We start from the raw sequence: 19,282 nt of genomic DNA, 5'->3' as shown, positions 1-19,282 counted from the left end.
AGTCAAAGTATTTTGTATGCCGCAGAGTGCTTAACATCAGATGGGGTCATTGTTTTGTTTGATTGGCCAGGGCTGCTGAAGTTATATTGAATGATTTTTCTAGGCATGTCTGGCCTCCTGTGCCTCCTTGGGGTCAGGACTCCTGCTACCCCAGTGTAGACATGTCAGTGAAATTAATGGGGAAGCTGCATTTTTTTGTCACATTAATTTTGCTGTCCTGACCCTTGACAACAAAGATGGCAGAAAAGGCTAAAGAGCATCAAACAAGCTATAGCACAAGCATTTAGCGGGTGGGCTTACCAACACTGTTAAACCAACACACACACAATCCAAGATTAAAAAAAAACACACTAAAGCAAATTTAATAATTTAACAATATTGTTTTGTTTCATTTGATAAGTTGTATTTTTGTGGGCAAAAGCAACAACACTAAAACTGACCATTTATTTTAGACCTACATGTAAAAAAACAAAAGACAAAATAAAAAACTAACCAAAAAAAACCCCTCAAACAACAAACTGGTGAAAAAAACAAAGACAAACCACAGCATTCAAAACGTTTCATGATTGTCCATCTTTCAAGAAGTTTAATGTACTCTTAATTTAAAACTGCTTATTTCAAAATAATGTGATGCAATAGGTACAGACATCCACATTAGTAAGAAGTCATAAACTCAGTTTGCTTGCTGGTACTTGTATACTTTTTGTGTTAACGTACTACTATTCTAATATCTTCAGAGAGCAGTCTCACTTTGTTTCCTGCCAGGGACAAATGAGCAAACTAGAAACTACAGTGTGTTTACTCAGCTTACACTACTGCAACCTGTAGACCGTTATACAGTCTTGCCAACAGAGTTCAGATTAGTATCAGTTTTCCCCCTCTTCTTTCAGTCCAGCCCTTTGGTAAATTGCATTTAACTTTAAATTAGTGCTATTTTATGTTGGTATCTTGTTTAATTCAAATGATTTATCTTTAAATGCTGCACACTCAGAATAAACAATCTGGTAAAAGTTGAGGTTTCTTAAAGTTTCTTAATTGTTTTGTGTCGTTTTTTTTCTGTGAAAGCGCATTTGTCTTGTGCTACACATATCAAATTGCTTAGCATACTGGAACATCTTAAATGGAACAAACACATTACTTGTGTGATATGAGAAAGGTCGATTTTGTCATGGGGAGAAAAAACATATCCGAAATTAGCTTGATTTTAAAATGGCTTTTTACAGCACCCTGGTATTTCATCCTACATGCTTGTTAATTGCGCTCACCTGGCGTTCCAGGTGTAAGTTAGTTCCTAATTAGATGACTAAGATGTAAACCAGCAGGACTCAGCATAGTGTGAACCACTCAAATGTTTCCTGCTGAGGTACAGACGTCTAATGAGCTACTACCCATGAAAACACATTGGCTGTTCTAGGCCATAAGAATAGCATTTATGAGCCATATCCTAGTATACTGTTATGGCATGTAATTTATTTTCTGGTCTTTGAATTGCTTAATGAACTTTCAAAGAACGTTAAACTGCTTATTTGAAAATAATAACAGACACAGGGTAAAAAAAAAGAGTGATGGGTGTCATGGCGATCATCAGTGCTGCTGCCAAAGGAAGCATAACGTGCTGCACACTTAGCAAGATCAACAATATTACCATCAAAAGTCATCTTGAGTGTATAAATGACTCCCTGGATGTTGATACCCATAATTTTTGGCAAACCATATCCTGAATATGTAGAATTAAATGGAGTGAGACGAATCTAATTGAGATTCATCAATAATTCTTAGTGATCTGCATGAACCCATGCTACTTACAGCGGATAATGATGAAGGCTTGGCAATAGCGGTGCTTCTTTTTCCATCTGAAGGTCAACACAGTAATCATAGGAAGAGATATTATCCTGAAGGTCGGTTCCGGCTTTCAGCCTAGATTAACTTTAATGTTCCTTTTATGTGAATGGCATAACTGCAACAGTGCCCAAACATGTAAAAAAAAATATATACTTGACCCATTTAGGTATAACTTTTTTTTTTTTATTGTTTTTTTTTTTTAAGTTCTCACCCAGCTTTGTTCCATTGTACTCAACATAATCTCAGAGCAGTGACAGGCAGTCTTTATATGCAACAGTGTGCTTGTGTTAAACAGCTAAGGTCTTCTAACACACTCGGTTCCCAAATTAGCTTTCAGGTGTTATTTTGTCTTTCTCTGCTAATTTCATCACATGCAGATTGAGATAAGAAGTTGATGTGAGTGAGAGTACACTGGACTTGTATGATTTTAGTTCGATTTAGCTGCAGTTTATTTGACAAAAACACCCACATTTGTTTTTCTTCTGATTCTAGAAATTTCACAAACTGACTTGTTGCACCTTATTACAGTGCATGCAAATTCACTCAAATCCAGTGAGTTTTGTTTTTATAGCATACCAGAAGATGGTAAAGATGGTAAATAGGAGAGGTACCTACTAGAAAGCTGTAGCGTTTGTTACAGTGACAAACTGTCTGCTAGAAATGGCCATAATCTTGGGGCTTTTTAAGAGTTGATGTAAAGTCAAAGTCTTTGCTGTTTCTCTACAGCTTATATTACTACTGTGTCATATATGGATTTTAAGATAAGCAGAAGAGAATAGTTAAGAATAGAAGCAAGCAATGAAAGGCCTTCTTTTTCTGTTTTAACTTCTAAGGGAGTTGTCATCAGAGTTTGTGCTGGACAACAACTCATCAGATGGTTGGTAAAAAAGCAGATGAATTTTTAAAAATACATGAAGTCATCAGTCTGTATAGTGATTTGCAGTGAGCATGCCTGCTGCTTCGTTGTATTAAAAACAAACAAACTAAAAAAAACAAGTTTTTGTCTTTATCAGGTGCTCTTTCCATATTTTCCTTACAGTGGTTCCTAGTATTTGTTACTGAAGTGCAATAGTTGGCAATTGGTGTGCTCATGCAGTAATGTTTTAACTCTTGATTTTTTTTGTATGCTTTTATTATTATTTCAGAGTCTGTGAAATTGCATTTTCCTTTCCTTTGATCGTGAGTTGTTGCCGCAAATCCAAAATAAATTAGCAAGGCAGAGCTAGACAGGGGTAGAAAACAGCCATAGTCATATGCATTAACATTACAAAGCCTGTTTTAGTTTAGACTAGGATTACTTCTGGTTGGTACATCAACTAAATTCTATTCTGAAGACTCAGCTTAACAGTTAGGTCTAATAAATACAACTCAGTCCCCCTGGTCGCTGGTCTTCGGTGAATGGTAGTACATACAGTAAGCTGGAAATATCCAGCTTTGGGAAAGAAGAACTCTTACTCCTGTTTTATTGTTCAGCATAGAAAGCTGTTTCTTGATTTTGAAGAGTTCGCCTTTTCGGTTTGATAGTTTCTTCACAAAATATGTCAAAATTATTTGGTGCAAGTAGTAAGAGTCAGGTTTGTATTACAGTCAATATAAACAGAAACATTTCTTTTTGTATCTCTTTTTGTATGAGAGAGACGTGTTAATCTCTCTCCTCTAAAATATTACCTTAAATGTCAGGAGTGCGTGTAATGCTTTGAGCAAGAACATTTTACATTGGACTGAATTTACTTAAACAGTTTTTATCTTTGTATGTCAATATTTCACCCAGAGATATAGTAATGCAGAATCAGCCATACAAAGTTCATGAGAGAGAGAGGAAGAGGGAGAGAGAAATGAGGTCTGAAAAGGAAAGCTGCTTGTCTTTTTGTTTGCCCACCATCCAGCCCACTGTAATGTGAAGTAGTAATGGGAGTAGCGCAGGGTGCTTACAATTAGGCGGCAATCTCTGATAAATGGGGTTGTTGGTGGAAACGCTCTCAGTGCTGCATCCTGATGTGGACAGACTGAGAGAGGAGTCTGGCCCACGTTCAGTCATTAGGCCAGGGAATGAAATGGGACGGAAAGTTGCCAAGTGGTTACCAGGTGCTCTCATCCACTCTTACACGTGCACTCAGCCAGGAACCAGCACACATACAGATACTATAAGTGCCTAAAAGTAACACACTTCTCTTAGTGTTGTCCCTGAAATTGAATGCTTTTTCTTTTGGTCTTTTTCACATTTCACACATTTCACATTCACAGCACAACTTGCATAACATTGATGAAGGTATACATCCTAAAATGAAAATGTAATGAGTATGGTCACTGAATAAAAACAGGTGCACATTAGAGTGATGGCTATCTAGGCTATCTATCTTTTCTTTCTTTTTTTATTCTTTTAAGTGTGCATCATCATCATAAGTGGAACTGGGGTTGCTGCATTTGTGTCTCTCTGTGTTTGTGTAGCTATTTGGCTGTAAAGAGTGATTTTGGGTATGCAGCCTATGCAAACGTGCTTGCCTCTGGTCCACCGAAAGCACTTACTTCGGTGTTGACAGGAAGGGAGTGAAAACAGAGGTTACCATGAAAAAGGAGAAACATGATAAAATATTCAGTGGTCACATAAGCAGCATTAAAAGCATTGTTTTTCACACCCAGTACATGTCAATCCAAAGATTTCTTTTGTGTGTATAGCGAATTAGGACTTTTCTGCATGCTAAACTAAATAACCAACAACAGCACAAGAACAAGGAATAACAAACAGACCATTTTTTTCCAGATATTTTTGAAATTTCCCGCTGGTAAGAGTACCCACCTATCACAAAGGTCTTGGTTCTCGACAAAGGCTGTGTAATCGCAGCTAGTCAATTAGCATGGAGGTCTGTTGGTTCTCTCTGTTGCTGCATTCAGTAACTATAAAGGTGGATAAAAATTGAGGAAAAAGAGAGCAGAGATCCACAAGGAAACCTTGCAAATCAGTAAAGAGGTTTTGTAGAAGATTTGCTGATCTAAAATATATGATTCTGAAACAGTTAATGCGATAATTTTGCTAAACTGATTGGATTCAAGCTGAAAGTCTACTGCTGTTAGTTTTTTAAAATCCACAGTGGTGGTTTGCAGAGACAGAGTAATTTGTCCAAATACTTGCGGATAATACTGGATATGTTATACACAAAATATGTGCACATCTTGCACAATAGCATAATTTTCATAAAACAATATTTGTCCCTATATTTGAACAACATTTGCAATTATTATAAGTGTTGAATCTCAAAATGAACTGGTGTAATTTCTACATAAACAGTGCAAGTTTTTTTCTGTATTAATTAAAAACCATGCGGGGGGAAAAAGGAGATTTGATGTTTTCATTCATAAAGAGTCTGTTTTCCTTTTGATAGTGTTGTTTGATTAATTTACATTCCTTCAAAGCAGTGAAAGTCTTTTTAAAAAATCTATTGTAGGGGTGGGGATTCTTTGATTAGCCTCTGCTGAGCAGCTGTGATGTATACCTTTGTACACTGTTGACAAGCTGGGGAATATTTCATGTGAAGTTTAGTCATATAGTTTTAATTTGTATTTACACTATGTCCTTTGTACTCTGCAAAGTGGTTTGTGATGAATATGTCAGACAGCATTTTATGAATAAGTTGAACGTGAGTTGACTTCGGTGCTCTTTTAGATTTCATAAACACGAAGCACAGTCTATTCATGTGCTGTCAGTTGTGTTTGTAGAGGGCGACAAGATAGATGTTGAGTAGTAAACACCCCCGTCTGTATCTCCGTCCTTTTACCTGAACTGAAAATGTCCCTGTCTTGTTTAGACGTAATGCTTTTTCCCCCCTGCAGAATTTCTGTATCTAACAAGTTTTCATAGTATGTGATAATTCAAGGTACACTAGAGCGTATTTTGCAGTTATTCTTGTCAGCACGTAGTGGCTTTGACCCTTGCACTTTCTAATCTGGCTGCTTTTACTGTTAAAGAGGAAATTGGATTTCACTTCGGTTCGGTTGTCTCGTATAAGAGTTAAATGTCGAAAATGTGAATGCAAACGCTTTCTCTTGAACATAACTGTTATATATATATTTTTTATACGACACTTAGAGATGCAGAGGTTGGCAGGGTTTCAGATCAGCAGGTTGCAGAGCTCAGCTTTTATTAAAATGGAATAGGCTTTCCCCTTTATAAATGATTTTAAGGATTTGTCCTCCGTTCCTTGTTGAGTCAGACTAGATTGAATTTATCAAACAGAACATGGGAAATTAAATTTAGGAATATATAGTCCAACCATGTAACAGTATGAAACAGAGTTATATGTTGACCTGCAGTCACACAGTGAGTAAAATGATAAAAAGGGAAACATAAGAAGTGACAATGTTTTTTTTTTCTTTCCCCAAGACTTTGTCTTTGTATTTTAGTGAAAGGGCTGTGGAATGAAGTCATCGAGGTGGAAGGGAAGTCATCAATGTTTTAAACATAGTGTGTTGCTCTGCTTAAAAGGCTTGAAAAAGCTCTTATACCTCAAATAGATACTCATAAATAGTTCAAGAGTTGTTTATGCCATCAGGAGTAAAAGTGTTGTCACAATGTTGCAATTAGCATTTGGTAGGGGAAGAAGTGCATTTCAGCAGGTGATAACACAACACCTTAACGACGCTGATGGATATAGGTCTTTGAGCAGGTCGTTACCTTTGGGGCTGACAGAAACAAGTCTTTGACGTGCCATGTGTAAAGCCGAAGATAACAATGCTGTAACAGCCTGCCTTTTTGACACCTTTTATCACCAGAAAACAATTTGTAAACGAATGGGAAACCATGCCAAATGTACTTCCAGTGTAGTTAATGCATCTGTCTCTATACACCTAGACAAATTTGTAGTTTGTGGAAGAAGGAAGACAAAAAACAAGAGAACAACTTTAAATCTGATTCTGATATTTCAAAACCCAGGAGCTTTCTAAATTGACAGTGTTCTGGTGAAAAATTGATAATTATGCACATTTACATTCATATCAATTTTGAGCTGTATAAGCTGTTCATTATCTGCAAGAGCTGATTTTAAACATATTGATATAGTGTGTATTTTAAGTAAACCCTTAAGTAGCTAAATATAGAAGGGAGAAAATATAATTCAAGCTTTATTTTCTTATAGAGTGCATCTTTTTGCGCTGCATGTGTTTTATAGTACTGGGAATTTTTATTTACCCAGCCTTCCTTAGCTTCCTCACGAAGCTAACTCCTGGCCACTGAGAGCATAGGTGTGTCTATTGCAGGACAGGTCCTCTGACAGTTGGACACTGAGGAAGTTTAAACTGGAGACCCTCTTGATATATAGTGAGTTATGGTCTGTTCTCGTGGACCTTCTGGAGTCCATTGTTCTGGAACAAACTGTTGTCAGAAGCCCAGACTGCCAGTGTAACCAGCCTGTTCTTTTTACCTTTTAAACTGATGTTTGTTCACTTATGAAATGTGGAGATAATCCATCGATCCATTCTCATCTACTCATCCTTGTCAGGGTCACGGGAGCACTGGAGTCTATTCCAGCTACCAAGGGGAAGGTTACACCCTGGACAGGTCACCAATCTGCGGGGCTAACACAGATTGAAAGACTATCATTCACATTTACACCTATGGGCAGTCACCATTTAACCAAATGAGAGATGATGAGAGATGAAATTGCCTTTATTTGTCAGTTGCAGGTCTTTTGCCCACAACCGAGATGACAGACCTTGCCGATCGTACATACAATACACAAACATCACATTGGGGAGACAGGTCAGGCTAGGTAGCGAGGAAAAAAAACATCGAAATGTGTAACACAAAAGGATAATGCACAGTTGTCAACACACCATAGCACAATAAAACACAGACAAGCAACATGGGAAAGTGTTCCAGTGTGTACATCTGATCTGGGACCGCTGCAATCTTCGACTGCGCCTTCAGCTGACCCCATGTCCACATCAGAGGGGAGGTAAGCGTTGGAGGTGGCGTTGGATCCGGGGTAGGGAGGGTGATGCATCAGTGAGTGCTTATCAGTATCAGTATATGTGTGCGTGTCCATAGTTCAGCTGAGACAGTGTCCTTCACCCTGCCAGGCTAAGTAAACAGTCTTCCAGCCAACCCAGGTGTCCATGTCACTGGACTGAGAGAGAAGCTGGAGTACCTAGAGAGAGCCCACACAAACACAAGGAGGACATGCAGAATCCTCAGATGACAAAGTCGAACCCAGGACCTTCTTGTTGTGAGGCAACAGTGCTAACCACTGCACCACCATGCTGCTTTAGTAAATCATTTAGCACTGAATGTGAAGGGGGTCGCAGTGACCAGACTTAACACCTTTTCCTGGCAGAAGATTCATTTTTGAATAAAGAGACAAGTTTGCGAGCTTAACAAACACATCGGAAATTGAGCCTGAAATGAATTTATCTGGAGTCAATCCATTATAAGATTCAAAATTCTTTCTATTGGTTAAGGTTCCTGTCTTTAGGTGAAAATTATTCACCAGTTGTTTTAAAATGAAATCTCCAAGACTATGCATGCCTCCGGCTCAGGATGGCTGAAAATAAATCATGCTTAGTGCCATTAAATGTCCTTCTCCATAAATATGTCACAAATAATGCATTATCAACAAATTGGTGACATTCAGGAAATTGCTGTTCCTGAGACGCTGCTAATGGTCAGACTTACATGCAACCATTGTTTGAGAAAAAACGGCAGGTAATGGCAGACTGGATGATGTCAGATGTTTAACCGTGAATATGTTACACCTTTTCTTTGCATGACAACAGGTTGGCTAAAAATACACTTTGCTGCTGCCGCTGCTAATGTGCACGCTTGTGCCTTCCAGTATTCGCAGCGCTCCACTTAAGAACTTGCTCACCGTCTGAGATTTCAGATAACTTATTTGCACGAAGTGTCAGTTGGTGTGAGGGACTGTGACATTGTTTATGCGCAAGTAAAGTTTTAAGATTGTTGTAGTTGTTGTTTATTCCAATTTGCATCTCCTTTTTCTTATTCATGGGCCTTGTGGGCCAGCTAAACTCTGCACTGTGTGAGCTTAGCGCCTGACTGTTGTTTACCACGCTTCGCTCTCTCCCTCAGGACTCGGAGCTGTTGTAATGGAAAACATCAGATACAGGTACTACAGCAACAGTTTGAGTTTACAAAGAGAATAGAAAGCATTCGCAAAAAAAAAAAAAAAAAAGAGGTACGGAGATGCCTGTCCAAGGAAAAAATATGCTTCAAAATGATATTGCTTAAATGGATGTCTGTGTGTGTGTTTTTTGTTTGTTTGTTTGAGTCAGCATCAGGACCAGAGTTATCAGAAGCTTGAATGGCTTTACAAAGAGTGCAGGTTGTTACACTTTGGGGAAGACAATTTCCATAACACTATTGGGTTTTTTGTGGTTTTAAAGCTTGTCTTTTGGTGCCATAGCAATGCTTTGATCCATCTGCAAAGACAATCTGATTATGTTGGCCATGTCCAAGTACGTCTGTTATCCCTTTACACAGTGTTCACCTCGTTATGCATGCATGGAGGGATGATGCCCTTCAAATACTGCACACTGGAGTCACATCTGTCAGGACCTTGGTGTTGCTTACACGCTCTGACTAAAGGTTAATGTTTTACCTGCACAGGGCATATTTTCATTTGGTTTTTAATGAGATAATTCTGACTAATTGTCTTTGCATCTTAAGCCATTCGCCACACTGAGATTTCAAAACACAGAACTCTATCAAACAAGGTTAAGAACAAAAGTTTATTTAGCTCCCGGAAAGATTTTAAAGGTAAATGTTGAATCAGGGATTTTTTTATTTCATTTTTCTTTTTTTTACATTTTTGATTACTTCAATATTCAGCTGCAGTTTTGCATAAACAGCTGTTGTCAGTGCCATTCTTTCAGCATATAGCAAGCATACAGCTGGTGAACTGTTAAGTAATTTCCAAGGTGACATTAAAGCTTGTCATTTTAAACAGTCAGACTCCTTTCAGGGTCCTTTCTGTCAGAGTCAGGGTCCTTTCAGTCTGTGATGCAAACAGTAGTTCAGTCAATTACAATGTCCAGCTGTCCACAATAGCACTAACGTAACTTTAACTTAATAACTGTCGCTCATCAAACAATTTCAGACAACTTCTCTGCAGTTTAAAGTTACTGTAATACCTGTCACTAATTGACAATTATGCAGCTGTTATCAGTGCTAAATGCTTCATTTGCATACCATGAATGTATTTGAATGTAACTTAAAAGGCTAAAACATAACATTATCCTAATATTTTAATGAATGAATAAATGACTTGCATAAAATTAACCCAAATTTTTTCTTTAATCTAATGATATCATATTTTTCCTTTTTTCTTTTCTTATGTATGTTTCAATGGTGCATACTACCAATTGTGGTCAGAAGTTGAATGCAATTTTATTTATTTCTTTATACTGTTCTTTGTCCAGCGTGAAATGATTTTACATTCGAATTTTGAATAAGTGATGTTGAAGGTTCTGTAGTGTCTTTTAACTTGATCATGCCAATGCCTATTAACTTCTTGTTAGGAGTCATGCTTTACTGCTACTGGTAGTTTCTCTGTGTCAGCATAAAAACGATTTGTTTGACAGCACTGAATATTCAGAACAATGCTAAAGGAACTCAGTGAAGATCTGAGAATGAGAATTTTAGATTTACATAAGTTATGTAGGAAGGTCTCTTGGAGTCATTTCTAATCAACTGCAGATTTGAAAATCATCAGCACAAACAATTGTACTCAACCTGTTAAGCCCCCAGTAGTTTTCTGATCTCCGCGTCTCCTTCCTTTTGCACCCATCTTTGGGTGCGTGGGTGCTTAAGAGGTTAAATATATGTTATTTGGCTGTGAACGATTAACCACTCTGCCAAGGTCCCAAGGTGTTACTCTGAAATGAGAGGAAATTGGTTTGGATGTTCAGGAATAACCCAAAAACAGACAGATGTTTCGAGGAGGTGAGGCTTTTAAACCACTGTCAGTCATGATGATGTAACATGATCCAGGGCTGTTTTACTCCCAGTGGTCCTGGGAAATTGTCCAAAGTTGATGCAGTGACGAAGGAGGACTATTTCTAAATTCTTCAGCTTCACTCAAATTAATGGCTAGACTGTTGACACTTGAACACAGTTGGGTTCACTAACAAGTCAATGAAGCCAAACTCATCAAAACTGATTTTGAAGTAGATTGGAGAAAATCCAAAATAAAGTAAAATTGTGCACTCAATTCCTGTTTATAAAAGTCATTAAAGATTTTGCTGTTCAGGCAAAAGAACAATTCAAAGAAAAAATTTAAGTGTTTGGAAACTTTTTGTAAACTAATGTAAACTTTTGACCCAATAAATGTTACCAAAGGGTTTTTGTTTGTTTTTTAATAATCGCCAGTTCAGAGTGTGTGTTAGTAACTCTAACCTCTGGCTGTGAACACAGAAGCCCCACCCACATGATTTTCAAACCGTCTGTTGATAATGGGTAACCAATCAGACAAAAGCTAGTTTAAATGGAGTGCAAAAAGAGCTAAATGGTTTGTTTCAAACAGAAGATAAACTTGAGGGCTGCATTAAAGCCTCAATGTAAGATAAATAGGAATTATGTTGAGCTGTGGCTCATGAAAAGCTGCTTAAGTAGAAAGCAACAATGAAAAAGATGGAACTGAAAGTGAGGATAATGGGTCTCCTTTAGTGGAGAACAAAGATGGATTAATTATAAGGCTTAGCTGAGTCAGATGTTTTAGATCAAGAACGTGGGTTGAAAAAAACTTTGGCGATCACAAATTTTGCAAACCCCCCCCCCAGTGTTTTAGTTTTACATTTTTCCTAAAATTCTTTGTACCTTGCTTTCTTTATGATGAAGACAGCTAACAAATATTATAAATCTCACAAAGGCATTGTTTCCCAGCGTGTTTGACCTGATCATCAAAGGAAGCTACTTGATATAGGGCGTCTAAGATCCCTTTGCTTTTTCTTATAAACCTCATGTTGCTGCACTGTTTTGTTGCAGTCTGCATAAATATACTTTCAGTTCTCGAAACTATGCAAAAATGATCTCTGTTGGGGAGTATGTTAATGACAATTTCTGGGTTCTGACCTGCTGACTTTGGCCTTTTTGTTCTACTTTCTGCTAACGAATTTGTGCTCACTGGTTTTGCTTAGTCAGCCTTGGCTGTGTTGACTTCACAAATATTAATTTCTCTGCTATCCAGCCTCATTCTAACTGCAGTTTAAAAAAAAAAGGAAATTCCGGTGAGCCAGCTGACAGGAACGACTCTTTCAAACTCAAAAATTGTTGCTAAAAACTTTTATTAGCATGTGACTTTTATATAATTTACAGTCTGCTATCACCACTCACATATCATGACTATTAAGTCCACCCATATGTCAGTATCCACAGTGTCTCAAAGTGTTATTGAGTCCTTTAACAAAACTTGCATGGTGTGGGAGTCTGTTGTCATTAGGTCAGATTTTTTCAGTTTCTCTTGTTTTCTTCTTGTTTTCAGTGTAGTAGATGCATGGAAATAAAAGAATACCACCTAAGCTGAGGTATTGTAGCAGAAGTTGTGGTGTGTTTACAAATGACAGTTCATGTCATAGCACGTTACAATAAAAATATTGTACTACTCCGTGATAAAACAATAAGCAGAGGAGAACCAAATTGACTGGCTGCTCTGAAAAGAAGCATCAGCTGCAATGAAGTTTCACAGAGCGAGACTCATGCATTATATTTCAAGTAAACAGATTGTATTCAGCCACTGGTAGAACATGATCTATAATCTCAGTGGGTGTATACAAGACAAGTTACATTTCTACCCTAAGGGTCCCATTGAAGATTTGGCATCATGGATTTCTGTCCACATTTTGAAAAACAATAGGTCATCAATAAAGGAATTGCTGTGTACGATCCCTCATTTGTCTCTGTTGTCAGCTGATGGCCAGACAGTTGGATGTGCATACTGATAACAGATGACTCTGCCCTTCGCTGACCCTGCTGGTGACGGAGGATGCCTCGCTGTGCGACGCAAATTCACTGAATAATCATTACGCCAGTGCACCGCGGGGAATTAATAAACTAGCAAATTGACTGGCTCCAATCAGGTCACAGTGTACACACTTGTATCCCGTCTAAATCCTCTGTGACGGATAGAGCATAATGCGGGCTATGTGTGGGGGGATTGTTTGGGATATGAATGAGGCGCACCACTTTAAGTCATTTTGTTTACCCTGACGTGTGACTGCTAAAACTGAAGGTAGATATTCATGAAGGCTTCTGATTGAAAGCCTCAAAAGTGAAACTGTAGAAGTCTTTCAGCTGATTCTTCTGATGTTCTAGGAAGTTTTGAAATTATGCAGTATGTTTTTTTTAAACATCTCTAGACTCATTGTCTTTAAATACATATAATTATACAAACTATTATCATAAAAACAAAAGCCTGAAACTATTGTGATTTCCGCTCATATCCATCTCTGTAGAAGGAGACTTTACAAAAGTAAAAGTTGTTTTTAATAAATGGAAGAATAAAGTGATGCTAACGACAAAGAATGTAATGGATCCGGTCTCAGAAGCAAAGCTATTTCTTTAATGCATTTCTATAACCATCTGCTGCGGTTGTCTGTGAATAGATGGTGTTGATCTTGGTTTCTCTGTGAATGAATCGAGCACTATACTGTCCCGCTCAAAGCTAAATATGTCATAGATTGTAATTAATGCAGTGAAGCACCTCTCTGTAGTCAATATTTATTGGTTGGTAGTGAACAGCTTGTGTGCAGCGTGAGTAAAATCTGTGCATGCTGGTCTGCTTACACCTTATTTTGTTATTTTTCTATTTTACATGACAGTTTTCCAGTTAAGTTGGGCATCCTTATGTGGAGGAAATTAAGTGAAACTTTGTGATCTACGAGTTGTGATCATGTGCAGCTAATTTGCATTGGATAATATGGTTCTGAGTAAATGAAATGCTTAATGCAGTATGTTCACTGGCAACTTGCCGAAATAGCTATGTAAGAAATAATCTTGCTTTAGGAGTGGATAATGGGAAGGAAAACAAAAATGCATTGACATTATATATTTTTTAGATATTCGGTGCTCTGCAGTGACAGTGGTCGGAGAGGAAATTACATTATGTGAACATTACCAGTAGAAGCCTAGTTGTTACGATAATTCTCAGGCAAAGTAGACAAAATGTAGCTCTTATTTTAATATTTAATCTACTTTTTTAATAATGCTTTGGAAGAGTTGATAGCTAAATATGGGTTAGAAGTCAGTTCGAGTATAGGTATGTACTAAAATCTACTCTTAAACATGAACTGGAACTAAAGTGGTAAAGACTGTAGTATTGCTAAACACCAACATTTTTGTTTTCTTTGCGTTGTTCTTGATAGCTATCATGCATTCTCATTATTCCCAATACAGAAGAGAGTGTATGTAAGGGGGGTGAGTGTCTTTCTCGGCAGCAAAGAAATGCTTTGGATGCTGTTATTGACTTTTATCTTTTCTGAAACCCCAATCTGCTTCACAGCTAAGTCATTTCAGCTGGTTGTAAGCCACTTAAACTTTATTAAATGCTATAGTCACAAAACAGTAACCGGAGACCATTGCATGGCCAATATTATAATGACTCTGTGCAATGAACTTACGATCTTGTCCTTTTAGAAATGGTTGCTATGAAGATGGGCATCAGAGTCTGTGACAACTTGCCATGAGTTGCCATACTTTGATGATAGGTGGTGATATTCAATTCAATTCAATTCAATTCAATTTTATTTATATAGCGCCAAATCACAACAAAAGTCGCCTCAAGGCGCTTCATAGATACAGAGAAAAACCCAACAATCATATGACCCCCTATGAGCAAGCACTTTGGCGACAGTGGGAAGGAAAAACTCCCTTTTAACAGGAAGAAACCTCCGGCAGAACCAGGCTCAGGGAGGGGCGGCCATCTGCTGCGACCGGTTGGGGTGAGAGAAGGAAGACAGGATAAAGACATGCTGTGGAAGAGAGACAGAGGTTAATAACAGATATGATTCAATGCAGAGAGGTCTATTAATACATATAATGACAATAAGGTGTAATCAGTCATCTGTGTATGATTGGGGTCCTGTTGTACTGTCTGCATCCAGAAATTCTCATTAACTACATAGATTCAGAGTCTAGCCAAAACCTCATAGATCTGAAACAGAAAAAAAATCTCCATAAATAGCAACGTAGTTGTTAGGGAATTTAATAAAAGTATCACATTGATGATCAACAACCTTGCTTTTATAAAGTAATTAAACCAGAGTACAACCAGTTGACAACTAGTGAAGTCAAGTTGGACTCATTGGTGCAGAATGACGTAAATCGATTGCAGCATGTTGGCATTCTGCCATCTGTCCGCATTTATCAATTTGATGGAATTGTTTGGAGACTTTCATCAGACTTTAAGTGATCACAATCAGTTTTAGCTCAACTGCAATTTTTAGGTTGCCTCCTGCTTTTGCAGCAGCGACCTGTGCAATCACCTTGCAGTCTCAATATCTGGGGGAAGAGTTGGTCGCTGCAACTACTTGGTCATTGAATGTGAAATTTTTTTTGCATCCGCAAATTCTTTTTGTGGGGTTTCCTATGAGTTGCAGTGAGATTACTGTCTTATTTGTATTTGAGTAGGACTGAGCCAAAAAACAAAATTGTCTCAAATGAAAATTAGATGTAGTTTTAAAAACTATGATTAAAAACCCAGAACAAGAGCAGATTCTCAGAACTGAAAAATGTTTCTATCGATCACATAAAACATTTTAAAAAAATGTCATCTGTTATGAGAATAATTTCCATTTAATTTCATGTTGAATATTTGAGGAATTTCTCCAGCTCTCTGATAAAGCTGGAGAAAATAGAAAATAAATAACTACAAATAAGGAAGATACAGCTTGTTGTGACACATAGTCTCTTATAGTGTAAGGGCCTCGATAGGGAAGTACATCAATCAAACAACTGTATCGCTATTGGCTCTTCTGTATTGTGTGTGTTTGTGTGTTTTCATAGTCATAAAGCCAGTTCCACCTCTTTAATATGCACAAGGCATGTTGCGATTGTGTTCATTAAAACAGAATTCATGACACTCCTCCATAAGGCTGTTTGCCATGGTGGGCTTTCATTCATTAACACCAGTTGGTGGTCTGTATGAAGGTGTGTGTGTGTTTAAATATGTATGTGTTCTTTTTATTTATTTTGTTTTTTTTATTTTATATTTTATTACAGCCTTTATGATGTCCCTTTTGTCATGTGAAAGAAAAAGGTTGAACTATATTTGCAGGGTAGTGTTATTACTTTGGTAGTTTTTAAATAAGGGTACACTAAGGCCTATAAATACAGTGACCTTTTCTCTATTGGAGTAGGTAGTGGACAAAGCTATAATCATTTTCCGTGTAGTCATTGCCTGACTTCCCTTACGTTCATCAGGGTGCAGCCTTGAGAGGTATGATTGAGGTTATTTTTTTCATTTTTTTTTCCTTCTGCGCTCAACATACCCCTCCGCCTCTTGTGGACTATTCCAAAGGGCAATGTAAGAGCGGGCAGGCTGCTATTAGAAAGCCAATATATTTGATATGGTTCATGGGTTACTGTACGGACTGATCTGTGGCCTGTCAAGTCGTGTTAGTGTTCATACAGGTTGAAAAGGCAGACCACAGAGAAAATCACACTAATCTTGCACTCATAAAACCCCTTGTAAATGAAGTCATCCTCACAAATCACACAGCTTCATGATTTTATTTATGTTTGCTGCTGAATCACCATATAAGCTGTGATGTTTGGCTCTCTTATTACGTCTTTTCCTCCTATTTTCCCCTCCTCCACACAGTGGTCAGAGATCAGGGTTTGTTGCAGAACTGCAACCTTATAGTCTTCCAGAAATAAATCTGTTACTCAAGGACACCTTTCACACATACGGTTTTTGGTTATTTTTTCATTTTAAATCCTCAATTCCTTAACCCTAGAATTCAATGAATACTGAATGACATTGTAGCCCTTGCTATTTTAAGGGTCACTTTATTTGAAAATACATTGGTTACTGCAAAATACAAGCTGCTCCATCTCTTCTGGTCATTTAGTTCCCACTTGCAGCAAGGTGGAGGTACTGCACATGTACACTGAGGGGCACATTGACCTTGTAAACAAACCCTCTCCTTGTGGTTTCCAATCAAAGTTATTAGAGTTTTGTATTTTTCATGAGTTTTTATTCATATTTAATTTCAAATTTTTTCTTTCCATCCATTTTTAATTTGTTAGTTTCAAGAGTGGGTCCATTTAATATTTATTGTTTGAAATATTTAGTTTTAGTTCGTTTAGTTTAAGCTTTCAATTTATTATGATATGGTTAGTGTTTGGCATGGCAAAATGTTTTACGTTCAGACAAACACTGATGCCTTAACGTACTGGACTTGTAAAAGTCATGCTTGTATTTTGTGCATAAAAATAATTTTCAGACTCACCTCTTATGCAGCCATTGACATGCTCATCTGTAATGGCTTTCACAGTACAAAAACCTGTCCTGTAAACATGTCAAGTGCCAGTAAACATCTGGACCAAAGCCTCCTCATCCTTGTTCTGTTGCCACATTTGATCAAACTGACAAAACCTAAAGCTAACAAGAGTTTGTCTGCATTTTAGTTCATTTTAGGAACACAACAATGTATCAGTGCTTTTTTCTTAAAATCGAGTTTTCTTTGGGTTTTTTTACCATTTAAGTTTAGTTTAGTTTTAAGTATACTGACCTTGTTTCTAACCTTGTTTGTCAACTTAATTGGTAAGGAGCTGTTAATTCATTTAGGGACTTTTCTTAAACAGTTCATAATTTATTTTAAAAGATCCAAATGGTTAGAAAAATATAATGAATACCAACAAAAATAATACTGGAAAAGTTTATATATTGATTAATTATGACATTATCACTAGTCTATATCTTGTAGGAAATAATCGCTACGATTGAGATGAAACACCAGGTTTTTAAAAGATGTTCTCATGGTTACCATGGTTTTGTTCTACAGAACAAAATGATATTTAGAAATGAAATAATAATACCGTGTCACATATTATACTATACTATACTGTGAATGACTCTCATTGTTCCTGTTCCTGTTCTTTTGCACAGTTATAGTTACATTCTCTCTTGAACCTCTGTGCACATGTATGTTGAGTTTTGCCTAAGAAGGGAGCACACAGGGAAAATTTCCCATTATGATAACCTTAAATCAAAAATTTGAAACGAGTTTGTGTAAAGGATATTGATCTTTTTTAGGTAGCTCTTGCACTTTTGCCAATGTTAGATGTTAGCTTAGATAGGCCACGCTGAAAAAGGTTTAGCCTAGGTAGTAGACCAAGATCATAGAAACCATCAAAAGACCATAGAAATTCTGTAGCTTGTATTGACGACAATGAAAATATTCATTAGTGAAGCAAAGACAGTGAATCCCAAATTTATAGAACTGCACTGTTTTCTTGTCACATTCCTAGGCTTATAAAATATTTGAAACCTCAAAGCAGAGAAGTGGAATAAAAGAGCTGCTGGATCCATTCACCATAAGGGTGGAGTCTTTGAACTACTAAAGTTAACTGATTGATTGATTGACTGATTGATTGTTATTGTAAATATGCTTGTCTAGTTAATCATTTTCTTTCATCAGTCCACTCAGTGGGAGGTTTTCAGGACACATGGGTGTAAATATGAATTAAAAAAAAGAAATGTATTTCTTTGCTTTTTCCTACTGTGAATGGTTTACAGTGAACTTGACTTGCATAATTTATGGATCTCACTGACACTTTGAGTTGAGAAAAACACCTTCCTGTATTGATGGGAATTCCCCGAGGGGCTAGGGGACAGGGAAAAAGCCTGAATTAGATCCAGCCCTTGACAGGAGCCTAAATCCAGGCTTTCGATTTGTGTCTGGCAGGAACCTGTTTAGATCACGAGTTAAAGTCAGACAGAAGTGTAATGCTCTACGCCCCATTGTGTGTTTTCTAGGCTTTATGGTGCACAACAGCTATCCGGGTCCATGTGAACACAAGTACTGTGGCTTGGGACGCCATTGTGTGGTCAATCATGAGACCGACCAAGGGGAGTGCAAGTGCTTGGATCACTGCAAACCACACTACAAGCCGGTGTGCGGTTCAGATGGGAAACTCTACCAGAACCATTGTGAGCTCCACCGAACCTCGTGCATCAGAGGACACAGGATTACCATCATGCACAGTGAAGAGTGCTTCTACAAAGGTAAGAAGCTTTGTGACATATTTCTCATGACAGATGTGTTATCTAGTCCACCTTGTACCTTTAGTAATGAACAGTATATGAAGTCAAAATGGCCCCGTCACTTGCAGGATTTAACATATTTAAGTTGCCATTAGAAATACCTTTGGATACACCCACTGCTTATTGTAACAATGTTTTACATCAGTAAAAAGTCCTGATTTGAGCAAATC

The 19,282-nt window shown here is 37.5% G+C and overlaps 1 protein-coding gene across 3 annotated transcripts in view; it reads left to right on the top strand.

The window, feature by feature from the left end:
• The window catches only part of fstl5 (follistatin-like 5), a 198,847-nt gene that overhangs the window by 51,349 nt on the left and 128,216 nt on the right, over positions 1-19,282 (top strand). For all 3 annotated transcript variants that reach the window (XM_026182979.1, XM_026182971.1, XM_026182987.1), the window contains exon 4: positions 18,825-19,073. In XM_026182979.1, the coding sequence (XP_026038764.1) occupies positions 18,825-19,073 (249 nt within the window). The remainder of the gene's footprint in view (positions 1-18,824; positions 19,074-19,282) is intronic.

This window comes from Astatotilapia calliptera, chromosome 2, assembly GCF_900246225.1.
Source record: "Astatotilapia calliptera chromosome 2, fAstCal1.2, whole genome shotgun sequence".
Lineage (NCBI taxonomy): Eukaryota > Metazoa > Chordata > Actinopteri > Cichliformes > Cichlidae > Astatotilapia > Astatotilapia calliptera.
This window is presented reverse-complemented; position numbering and strand designations above follow the sequence as displayed.